Here is a 12,374-nt window from a genome sequence, read left to right on the forward strand (position 1 = left end):
CATTAAAATTTGAAGCTTTTGGATAGCAAATAAAAAGAGGATAAATATTACTTTTTGATAAAACACTCAACCTGCCAGTCCAACACCTTTTCCCTCCCACACAAAAGTTCAAAATTTCTGAACACAGGATGTGTTAAAAAACATTATATCAATTTATTTTTTATATAGGTAAATCCTATCTTTTGAAAACAATAAAAGATCCATTGTTTTTATCATATTTGTAAGGATGATATGTGTAAAAAGTTTTCAAAAATAGTTACTGCAATTGCAATGCCAAAAAGGTTTCTGTTTTTTATCATGCACCGACCCTGATTTCACAGCCATTACTTTACACACTGTTAAAAAAACTGATATATGTCATGCATCAGAGCCATTCCTTAATGACCATGTTCCCAATTGTCCCTTCCCAAGCTTTTGTTTGCCGAGGAACAGGGCCTGAAAGGCTGGTTCAATAGGTAGGTAGGCATGTATATATCACTCCACCACAAAATGACAGACAGAAGCAATGGACAGTTGGCCCCTCCACCTGTGCATAAAGAGGGACCAGATCTACCTGTTGCTGTCCGAATCTTTTCGTGCAGAGATTGGAAAATACACATTGAATATATGATAGTGACACATGTTGCAAAAAGAGATGATTAAAATCTGAATCAAAATTGGTAACCATTCATCCTAGCTGTCAGGCTATCAGACTGACTGCGCCGCCAGGTGACCCGAAGCAAAAACCAACGCTATTAATCCTGGGGCTGAATTAAATAGCAAAGAAATATCTACTTGTGGTGTGGTGCAGATTGCATGCTCTTTTGTCGTAAGCTGTTAAAAATGTACACCAAATTGGCCAAAACTGTAGCTACTGCCACCAAGTGGCACACATGTTTAAGGTCCTCTTGATTTCAAATCATGACCACCTGCCATGAAAATCGCCCAAGTCTTTGCTTTTCTGGCACCCTTTTCGTCAGTTGTCCAGCTTTGATCGAAGACCGGAAGACCCACAATCTGAGAACACTGTTTCATAAAGGAAATCAAAAAATTGTAAACCTCTTTGTTAGGGTTTTAGCGTAATTAAATCACTTCATAGGTGTTTGAATCGGGGTAACCATTTTGAGCGCTTCTCTTGTGGGTAATTATTAAAATCAGTAAGGCGAGATGGAAGTACTTAGGTAACTCATATTGGCCCCCACAGGTATATAATGGCAGTGGGACTTGGTATCAGGCCTGATGATGGCTTAAATAGGGCCTCTATTTACCACATCCTTTTTTTCTTGTGGCTGGCGCTTAGTTTGTTGTTATGAAAAAGTGGAAGCCCAGAGGTAGAACTCAGCTTGGCCCACAGTAGACAGAATTTTAATTGAATGTATTCCCGTCGCCTTTTGGTTTCCAATCTTTTATTTGACCCCTGTTAATTAATCATTGCAATAGTTTCCCAAATTCTCTTTGATTTCATCGACAGCGTGTACCAGTTCTTATTAGTTTTGCTTGCATTCCAACTCTTGCTTTGTTGGTTCCAAGCCACCGCCATAATATGCTCCACCTGCTGCAGTCTCGGAGGGCAGTGCCATCTATACAGAAGTACAATCCAGTTTTCATCCAAAAGAATTAGTCCTGCCTGTCAAATAGTTGCAGTCCTGATCAAAGCACAGGATGATGTTCAGAACATAACTTTATCCGGGCCTAAATAGGTAACCACAAGTTGGATTTTCCTGTTTATCGGAGAGCTTTTCATTTTCTCAACAGCCAAGATGATTTCTATGTCTGAATCCCATCCGAAGCAATACCCATCTTCCCAAGCTCATTTCAAGTCATATCTTGGTTCCCTTTCCAACAGCCTTCCTAACATGCAGTCCAGGGTGAGAAGGAACGAGATGGATAAGCTGCAGAGGCCTGCACCCAGATCCATGAGAACCTTCCGTTCAAAGCTATTTTCTAGAGATGAAGTTAGTTGCAGTATGTCAAGTGGACCGTTGGATAGTTCAACAGAGCAATCTTTTAGCATGGAGGAGAAAAGAACAATGGAGAAGCCCGTCGGTGGTATAATGAAAAACAGTTGTGATAATGACGATGATGAGGAGGATGAATTGGAGTGGGAAGGGAGTGATGTAATGGGAGTGGAGACCAATTCTTTTGATTATTCTCAAGCTTTTAGTGATTTTTCTGCTTATAGCAGTGATATATCAGGGGAGTTGCTCAGATTGGCAACTGCAACATCATCACCCGCCTGTAAGAATAGTACTGGTGTTCAGAAGGAGCCTGCATCTCAGGCACAATGGATGGGCAGACTAGTCAAGTCAAGGCATTTAGGAGAGGAACAGATGCAGGGAAATCCACATACATCATCACCCACAGCAAGAACAGAGGCCATTAATGAATTCCTTGAGCCTGAAAAGCTAGAAGTAGTTGTCAAGGCTTTGGTTGAGGATTTGGACGCTGGTAATTCAATCGAATCACAGAGAAATGCAGCTGCAGAATTGAGGCTTTTAGCCAAGAATAAGACGGAGAACAGGGTCATGATAGCGAGGGCAGGAGCCATAAAACCTTTGGTATTTTTGCTTCATTCCCCAGACCCCCAGACTCAAGAAAACACAGTGACTGCCCTTTTGAATCTCTCTCTGTGTGACAGTAACAAGACAGAAATTACCTCTGCTGGGGCAATCAAACCTCTAATATATGTGCTGAAGACAGGAACTTCAGTAGCCAAGCAGAATGCAGCATGTGCCCTCTTGTGTCTCTCCCTAATAGACGAGAACAAGATTTCAATAGGTGCTTCAGGGGCAATCCCACCCTTGGTGTCTCTTCTTATCAGTGGATCATCTAGGGGCAAAAAGGATGCAGCAACGACTCTATATACTCTATCATCTGTGCATCAGAACAAGGACAAGGCTATAAGGGCAGGGGCAATCAAACCACTTGTTGAACTCATGGCCGATCCTTCCTCTGGTATGGTGGATAAGGCTGTTGTTGTTTTAAGTAATCTGGCTAGTGTCCCAGACGGGAAAAACGCCATTGTTGAAGCGGGGGGCATACCAGTCCTGGTAGAGATACTAGAGGGTGGGTCTAAAAAGGGTAAAGAGTTTGCCACTGCAACACTTTTGCATATCTGTGTAGATAGTTACCTGTATCGCACATTGGTCTCAAGAGAAGGGGCAATACCTCCACTCGTGGAACTATCACAGTCAGGCACTACTAGAGCCAAACATAAGGTATTTCTGTCAGCGATGCCTGCAACTAAGTGTCTGTTTTGGGTTGCAGTCTTGCTTTCAATTTATTTGTCCCTTTTTATTTTTATCTTCTCTATCTTTCTCTTCCAATTAATGTAGTCAGATTTCCTGTTCTACACAAATTTCTTATCTACCTGCCAGTTAAACTTTATCTTTTGTTTCTTTAGAATTACTCGACCCCCCTGGAGACCCTCAGGCCGCGGAGAAAATATGCTCTGTAATTGTTTGCTTCTCAGACTCGCTTGTACGTGTTACCAATTGATGTTCATAATCACATATTTTGCTTGCATACCAGGATCAGAAATTCTTTATGGCTATGAAATTTTATGGTGAAGGGTGAAGTACTGCTACCAAAAACTGTATATCAGTCCGTGGTAATTAAAAACGTCTTTAGCTTGTCAAACTTAACACAAGACTAAAAACTTTTTAATACTAATAGATGATGATATTGATGAATATCATTGATCAAGGACAAATACAGTTGTAAGTTCTTAACTAGTCTAGAATTACGATATCTGTTTAATACTAATAGCAGGGAACGGGTTTATGGATGGTTTTTGCTGGGTACGCAGAATCGAGAGTATCAGGCTATTATAATATGTAGGTCTGCGACGACTCCTACTGTACTTACGTGTTATCTGTAGGTCGCCCAAGGTGCTTGGTCTCCCTGGTCTATGGTGGCTGGTATATATCCCACGCTAGAGAATTTATCTACAGCTGAGCTTTTAATGGGGATAACCTAATAAGCATGGGTTACTGTTTGAACCCTGAAGGTCGCTAAGTTGAGATAGAAAGGAAAGCAAACTTCTAAACGAGTCTCACGATTCAGGGATAGGAACTTAAAAATTACTAATTCTCCATAGGAAGACAAAATGCACTTTTGACAGTACGAGATTCTGCCTTAATTTACAATCCTCTGCAGAATTTCTGCATCCTATTTTGTTGAAGATGGTGTTCATCAAAACAATAAAGCATAAACCATCGTATGAAGAACTAATTGACCATGATCAAGCTAAACTTCAAGAGTTGATCAGTTTTTCTTTACAGAAGACATGCCTGTGACTTTTGTAAGACCCGACTAAGTGATACACTGGACAGATCTTTTAGACCTTCAAAAATAACAGTGAATGATGCCTTTTGCAAGTCTGAGGCTTCTTAAAGAAAATAAGATGCCGCAAATCATGAATCTAACTGGATTGACTTATATTTCTAGAACTATGAAGTTTCATTTGTGAATTTTTCCATGCTATTGAGCTGTGTGTGGATTTAGGAAAAACTTAAAATTCTACACATGTTGAGAGGTATAATTGTAAAGGAAAATAAGCTTATCCTAGGCTTAACCTAGACTAATGCATTGAGATGTATACACAGCATAATTAACCTAGGTTAAATCAAATGACAACGTTTGGACTGATAATTGAATAATCAAAATCCAAGCTAGGAAATTGAATGTAATGGATAATTATACTTAGCTCTAGAAAGAAATGAAGATGAGTAACTCTGATATCTGACTGTCTTGGGACTGGAAATCTATATTCTTTGTCTATCTGTTGCCTCAGAATTAGGATAGGCTTTCAACTCTGCTGTGGGTTGATCCCATGGATCTGGGTCATTTCTGTGGGTAGGTCTGATCTGTGGCCTGCAGATTAAACTGGCATAGTGTGTACTTCTGTATTCTGATTCACCCGATTCTCTGCCTTTGCCCAATTAATTACCTTGGGGAGGCTACTGATCACTAGGATTAAATCTGTACTATTGTTGAAGCAATGATCAAGGACAGAAATCTTCAGACATGCAAGTGCTCTAGCATGATGATGCAAGCTTATATAACTTTGAGTGCTCAACTTTGATCTGTTCCTAGAGTTATATGTGAATGATTTGATTGATGAATGCTTTATGCATGCTTAAGGTTCAAATGGGTTCATATTGAATGCCTTTAAATACAAGTACGTAGCTATATGAATAAATCATGCCAAATATGTATGGAGTCAGCTCTTGGCAGGAAAGAAATGCGTGGGAGTTGGCCAAAATTTGAATTTGAATTTTGAAATTTTGGGGGTTGGATCTGTGGATGTGGGATTGATTTCACACTTGTGGGATTGATTTCACACTTGTGGGATTGACTCAGGAAAGAAAAACAGTAAATCCAATGTAGGGAATGAATGTCTAGACATGGGGGATGAAGTGAATGCAAAGTGTATGGAAAAATGTGTAGAAATGAATGGGATAAGGTCAAATGCATGAGAATGTGTGTAAATGAAACTGACTTCACACAAGATTGTGCCATTTGTTCTCTTAAAATGGGGTCCAAAACTAAATGGGACATGCCATGGATATGCAAATTTCACCATTACAATAATGTATTTCATCATTAAGAACTCAATTGGCCAGAAGGGGTCTTCTATAGACTCTACAGTTCAGGTTTTCCAGCAACCTAATAGACATTCCACTGAATATTTCCTTTTATCGTACAAATTGGATGAGCATCTGGCTAGTTTCTTGAAACTGCTCAAGCTCTGAAGCTTAATTGGTCTTGAGATTCACAATGCTTGACTTCTACAAATCCTTTTGAAAATCACACAATAAGACCATTGTATCCAACCAGAAATTGCTTGCTGGTTGAATTCTCACTTGAATGTTCTTCAATTGGAGCTGGATCGCTATCTCCATGAGGAATTGATTGACATAAATGGACTAGTCTATTTTATAGACAAGTTTTCAGATTTCCAGATCTGGCCCACATATGTGGGAGCTTGTCTTATCTTTTAAGCTTCTACAACATGAATTCTTAGAACTATGATTTTAGAAAATAAGGAACTTTTGATATATCATCTTCTCATTTTGTCCAACAAAGAAGTATTTTTCTTGCTGGGCAAGATCCATGCTTCAAATCGTAGTTTGTAGTAATGGTTGAGGTTGTGATAGAACCACAGACATTAAGTTACTTGCATGCAGAGTCCCAAGAATGTTTGCCCTAATTAAGGAATGATTTTCTGAACTATATATCAAGGATCAATTCTAAATTATAATAAGAGTTGTGGATAAGATAGGTTTGCAGATATGCATCATATGCAACATGTGTATCTGTGGCAAGATCAGTTAATAGAGAATAATGGTTGCCATTGTGGACACTTCATGCTTTTGCTAGATAATTTATGTACATTAATCACTGATGTTAACATAGTTGGTATTTTAAATTTCTTTCTGCCACATTGAGAAACTGTTTTTGCCAAGTGCCTGAAAACCTGTTTTGATCAATTAGTGGTTTTAGCGTAATCAGAAAACTAATTTTTCCCAATAAGTTCAATGAGAAGTTTCTAATTTTGATGACAGTTAGTGTGATTACTTCTTCTTCAGAAATAGTTGGAAATTTTTTATTCTTCATATTTCTTATTGCTTATTCCAGCCTAGGGTAGAAAGAGAAATGCAACACAATTCAAAAGGTTTTTGTTTCAAAATTTTGAGATTGTGTTGAACATCACTTCTGAGCCGCTTATCGTAATTGTTTTCATCAGAATTAGGCAGATTTTTTTTCCTCCGACCGGTCTCAGAAAACCTCTAGTTAGCAAGATTTTGAATTTTCTGACAGGTCAAGAAAAATAGCTTTAAGTACTGGAATATATAAATAGTTCCATATTCCAATTGAGTGTTGGAAAATTGAATGCTGAACTCCAGGGAAGTATCATGGAAAATGTTACTTTCAATTTGTTCATCATTTGTTGAATGAAAACACACTTTGGAATCAGACAGTTTGGAGGTAAATTTTTGGAAGTAAGAAAATTTTCCACGAGTGTTATTAAATGTGGTCAGAAAATTGATATTTTCCACTTAGTAGACAAATTTTAATAATGTGAACACCAATTAGCAGGTTAGTCTTTAAAATGGTCTTTTGATAATTGTCAATTTAAACATTCATATTGCATTTAGTGCTGGGTAAAACTCTTCACCATCAAGATGCTAATTCAAATTTCTTACAGTATCATTCTATTACAAAAATAAACATCCTTTTTCTCTTATTTACTTCTTCTTATATTGTCATCAACTTTTGTAAAATTTGACTTTCCTTGCACTGCATGCTACTGGTGAATACTGACTACTAACTTATAGCATAGGAAGATGGTATTGGAATTTATACGAAATCAAGGAAGGAACATGGCAGCTTGAATTTCAGGCTAAAGTTCCCTTTACACTATTCATTCAACTTTACGGCAAGCCAAATTATGTATGTAAAAGCTTATTTCTCTTAAGAATGTGTTTGACTTTGTATGCTTAAAAGTTAAAGAGCCCTAGACTGCAGAATTCTTGATACTGCTACACACATTACACTGCTTTACAGTAAAAAAATGAAATATATATTTTAGAAGACATTTGGATGGAACTCTTTAAGTTTAATTACTAAATATTCTCAAATTTTGGAATGTCAATATTTTCATTTGTAATTGACGGTTAAAAGAAGCCAAAACAATTGGTGAATATTAATTAGCCACTGATATTTTTCTTCTTACAAATTTGCTTGGCTGCATCTTTTACTCCACAGGCTTCAGCTCTTCTTCAGTACTTGAGGGAGCCAAGACAGGGGAGTCTTCGTGAGCAGCAATCAGAGTGCTCAACATCATAAGCAAATTTCCACAAGCTAATGTCCTGCCTAGGAAGGAATACAAATTGTAGTCTGTATGATTGAGCCTGTAAATACGAACAGTATAGTGTAACGTACATCAGTCTCGCAGACCTTAATATATTTTGTTTATACATGTTGAACCTCTCGAAGGACACTGTGTTTGTATAAACAGTTGGTATAGTCAGAAATGGCATGTTTCTCTTGCCTGTTCATGATGTCCTTCAGAGTGAGCTTGTAGATGTAGAGTTATAGCAGTCTGCGGAAGCATTCCTTTCCTTACTATTGTACAGAGGGGTAGGCAATATATGATTTTGGAAGTGCAGGATTTCCTTATAAGTTTTAATCATATGATTGTAATGAAAAATCTTGGGGCAAAATGAAAATATATGTGAAATTATTATCATGTTTTTTCCCATGAGGATTGTTTTACCTTTTCATTCTTCAAAACAATTGAGACCACAATGTTCTATATGCTTTTGTATTCCTCATGCAAATCTTTCAAGTTTCTATGTCTGTTCTTTTTTTTTCTCTCTCTAACTGGATCAGCACTGTCAGTTCTTTTCTTTGTTTGACTAGCATTGCCTTTGCATGCATGGCTGTATATTGTCATTTGTAAAGACCTAATTGCTTTAATCCAGTTAAGCAAAACACAATTAATGATCAAATGCACTGAGTTCAGTTTAAGAGTACTGTTTTTGTAGATAACTTTTCACAAATTCAGCTTGTCCACTCGATGAGTAAGACATGGATACAAGTTGTTTGGCTGTGTGGGGCTTTTAAAATGTGCAGTGCCTAAATTGGCTTAACGAACTGGCAAGCCAATATTTGAAACTATTTGGAATGAATCTACACCATCCTATACACCACTAAATGAGCCACTTGAGTGCTCTCTTTTAAAATGTGGGTAACACTTAAATTTTTTGAAAAGGACCCATACCTAAAGTTATGTTATGAATCCTTTACTTCACAGCGTGAAATTAATTAGGCCAAAGTATTATTTGACAAGGACCCATATCTACAAGTTATGAATTGAATACTTTACAGCAGGAAATCAGTTAGGCCGATATGATATCTGGGAGTCTCTGTTACAACGCTATCTGCACTGCCATTAATTTTTCTGTGGATTTGGGTTGTTGAATAAAGTCGGTGGTAAAACCCTCGTAAATACACCAAGGCTATAATTGTCATGTCGCTCTCTAATCTTCTATGGTGGTTCTCCACGTGGTATTTTGCCCAATGGAATTACAGAGTACAATTTGCTGCCGACCGTTTGAGTCCAAATGGAAAGTTCTACAGATCTTTTATCTGTCACATTACGACTTTTGGTTTATGGGTTGAATGATAAGCTATACGTTTCTTAGTAGCAACTTTTTATCTCCAGTAGAATGATAATGCATGTTCCTGCCCTTGCATTAACTACATGATGAGAATCCTTATAAAGTTGTGGCCGTTCAGATGTGTTTGGCCTATTTAGCTGTAAAACACCCTGTTATAATATTTTCACCGTCATTCATATATATATTAATGAAATAGAGAAAAATATAATTTATAAATATTAAAAATAATATATAGATTTTGTTTGGGAAACAACTGGATTACATAGATATTGATATTTGTATCCTTTTTAAAGTGGATTACAACATGATAAGGAAGCAGTATACATCTAAAATAAGTATACATCTAAATTAGAAGCCTTCCTTTGTTAAATTGTCGCCAGTTGAATCTACCTAAAAAGGATTCCAACTCAAGTAAATAACCTTATCAAGAACCATACTAATCTTCAACCAATTAGATTCTGCTATCTAATTGCAGTACAGGCTTGCGGGTGATTTTTTGTTTAAAAAATAAAATATGTTGGCAATGGATACTGCAATCTTTTATTTCAATGGTCATTGTCAAAGTACTTGCTCTAAATTGGAAGCTGTCCTTAGTTAAATTGTTGATAGTAGGGAAATTGGAAGCTGTCCTTAGTTAAATTGTTGATAGTAGGGGAGTAGTTGGTCAGAGTTACGTATAGAGGGGTCGATTTGGCAGAAACACCTACAAATTGCTCTGTATCCAACTATACCTATTTAGGGGAAATGACCCAGTAGTTGAGCTTGTACCAATTGTTGTGAGGGTTGTTGATACCTTTTGTTCCAAAAATTGAACAAATAAAACCTATTGTTTGAAACAAAAAATATCAATTTTTGTTAAGAAATGTACCAACAGTTGTTAGGAAATGTACCAATAGTTGTTAAAAAATGTAGTAATATTGTAAAAAGTAACCAATTAGGTGATGCCATGTCAGCTGCACAACTATTGGGGTCTCTTTTGCATGCCTATTGGTCTCACTTTTTTTGGGGTTGTTTTGGACACCTTGGCAAAAAGCATGCTGATGTGGCATCATATTTGATGATGTGGTCTTGAAACCTTAGTTATAAGCAGGGGACTTGCCAAGTAAGCTGCTGGAAAAAAATCGGAGTGATTTGAAATTTTCAAGTAGGATTTTAAGAAGCGCGAAGTTAGGGTGCACAACTACTGGGTCCTTTCCCCTATGAAGGATTTGAACTCTAGTAAATAACATAATTAGGAAACAAACTAAATCTTCAACCAATTAAATGTTACTTTCTAATTGTACTATTGACTAGCGGTGATTTTATGTTTGAAAATAAAATATATTGGTAATAAATACTGCAATCTTTTATTTTAATGGTCTCTGTCAATCATTTTCGTACAGGAATTTGAAGGGTACTTTGCAGCTTAAACCTATGATATGGTATTTAAGATATCTGGTCCATCAATTAATTATAATGAATGCATGGCTACAATTTTATATTATAATTCTATTTGATAATATTTGATATATATATAGTCTTAGCACATCATTTGATAATATTTGATATATATATAGTCTTAGCACATCATTATAATTATGAACTACTTTCCTTTCATACAAGAATGAGAATAGATATAATTTTACAATTACTTTTCATAATAAATATATGATCATCTGTATTTAATTATATTTGATATAAATCATGTAAACTTTCTGTACAAAATATTAAATTTTTTACTTAACCTAAGAAGTGTATAGGTAACTAGAAAAGAGGTGTGCACGTAACTAGAAGACTTGTGAAAAAGTTGAAATGATAAAAATATATAATCAAAGTACATATTTGAATTCATTGAAACTGTTACTCAATCCATTGAAGGAAATTGGATTACAGAAGTACTTTATACACAGGGGATGTACACAGTGTAAAGTGCCTTACACATAATTAAAGCAAGTTTAACTTATGCTGTAAGAAAGCACTTGGCCCACATGATCTTGCTTATAATACAATGGTAATGCCCAAGGGTAGTTACAAACTTTGATTTTCACAGTAAAAGGAGAAGACCTTTATGGTCAAAGCCAACAAATGTGTTTCAATGGCAAATATTTTAGAGCTCAATGATGTATTTGGTAAACTTATTTAAAGGCAAAATCTTTTTGCACCTAATCTTGTAGTTTAGCCCCCCTGTGCATTAGCTGTCTTAGTAGCGTCTGGGCTTTTGGGTATTGCACCATGGATGACAACTCACTTTCTTGTACTATTTGTGGGGTAGCTTTGTCAGGGTTGGTATGATGACTGTGTCAGTTTACCAGTTTTGGTATTGCTGCACAGCTGCCTATCTTTTACCAGCTGAGGTACTCTGTGTCTGCTGGTATTTGGTGTCTTTTACCAGCTGAGGTACTCTGTGTCTGCTGGTATTTGATTATCACCAGTATCTTGTAATCTTATGCTTGATAGTTTATACAATACAAAACAAAAATGGTTGGAATGATGAGTACTTCAGCTTACCAGTTTTGGCCTATTCATTTTACTACGATATAAAGTTATGAGATAGAATTTTCCTGCACTTTGAGTGTGACCAGCATAAAGGAGATTCATAATTAATTAATAAATTAGGGGAATTAGGGGAAGAGTATTAGCTTAGCTATTTCTCATGTTTCAATTATTTTTGCATAAGTATTGGCAATTTTAAGTGCACGGTTATTGGAGCATCTTTAAGTAGGTATTGGGCAACACTTTGAAATGACCATTTTTTTTTTACCCTTGCCTCCATAACAAATTCCACAGCATGAATCATTACTATTTAGAAGCCAAAACAATAACTATAAGCAGTTAAGTCACATACTAAGGCAACCAACTTTTTATTATCAAAATCCAATATATCATTTAGAATCTGTTGATGGCAAAGTTATAATGACTACGGATACACTTCCCTTAAGATAAAATAAATTATTACTGTATTTTAAAATGAGGGAAATATCATGAGAAATTTATGGTGGATGATAGAAGTTAAGTTAAGATGTGATTATATATTTTATTGAATGGTTGCAACTTGGAAGTGAACAATAAACTTTGTACATATATAAAGAATACTGAAAAGTTGGTCATAATTACACAGCTTTTTATGGAAGTATGCCTTTTTTTTTTTTGGCCAAACATCGGATAGAGAAGTAGCATTTATGGGAAGGAGTTTATTTATTTATTTATATGATAACTTCTTAAACA

General features: G+C 36.2%; 1 protein-coding gene across 3 annotated transcripts; it reads left to right on the forward strand.

Annotated features, from left to right (window-relative positions):
• The first annotated feature begins 906 nt into the window (after positions 1 to 906).
• On the forward strand, positions 907 to 8,236 carry LOC131036476 (U-box domain-containing protein 4). Of its 3 annotated transcripts, none has more exons than XM_057968378.2 (3): positions 907 to 3,197; positions 3,383 to 3,459; positions 7,753 to 7,889. In XM_057968378.2, the coding sequence occupies exons 1-2, from the start codon at positions 1,740 to 1,742 to the stop codon at positions 3,434 to 3,436; spliced, it is 1,512 nt and encodes a 503-aa protein (XP_057824361.2). In that variant the 5' UTR covers positions 907 to 1,739; the 3' UTR covers positions 3,437 to 3,459; positions 7,753 to 7,889. The 3 variants fall into 3 exon arrangements, 2 of the variants coding, with proteins under 2 accessions (XP_057824361.2, XP_057824360.2); XR_009104106.2 differs by lacking the exon at positions 3,383 to 3,459 and adding an exon at positions 7,323 to 7,437 and having other exon boundaries at positions 908 to 3,197; positions 7,753 to 7,891; XM_057968377.2 differs by lacking the exon at positions 3,383 to 3,459 and having other exon boundaries at positions 917 to 3,197; positions 7,753 to 8,236.
• The last annotated feature ends 4,138 nt before the right edge of the window (positions 8,237 to 12,374 follow it).

The sequence above is a fragment of the Cryptomeria japonica genome, chromosome 5, assembly GCF_030272615.1.
Source record: "Cryptomeria japonica chromosome 5, Sugi_1.0, whole genome shotgun sequence".
NCBI lineage: Eukaryota > Viridiplantae > Streptophyta > Pinopsida > Cupressales > Cupressaceae > Cryptomeria > Cryptomeria japonica.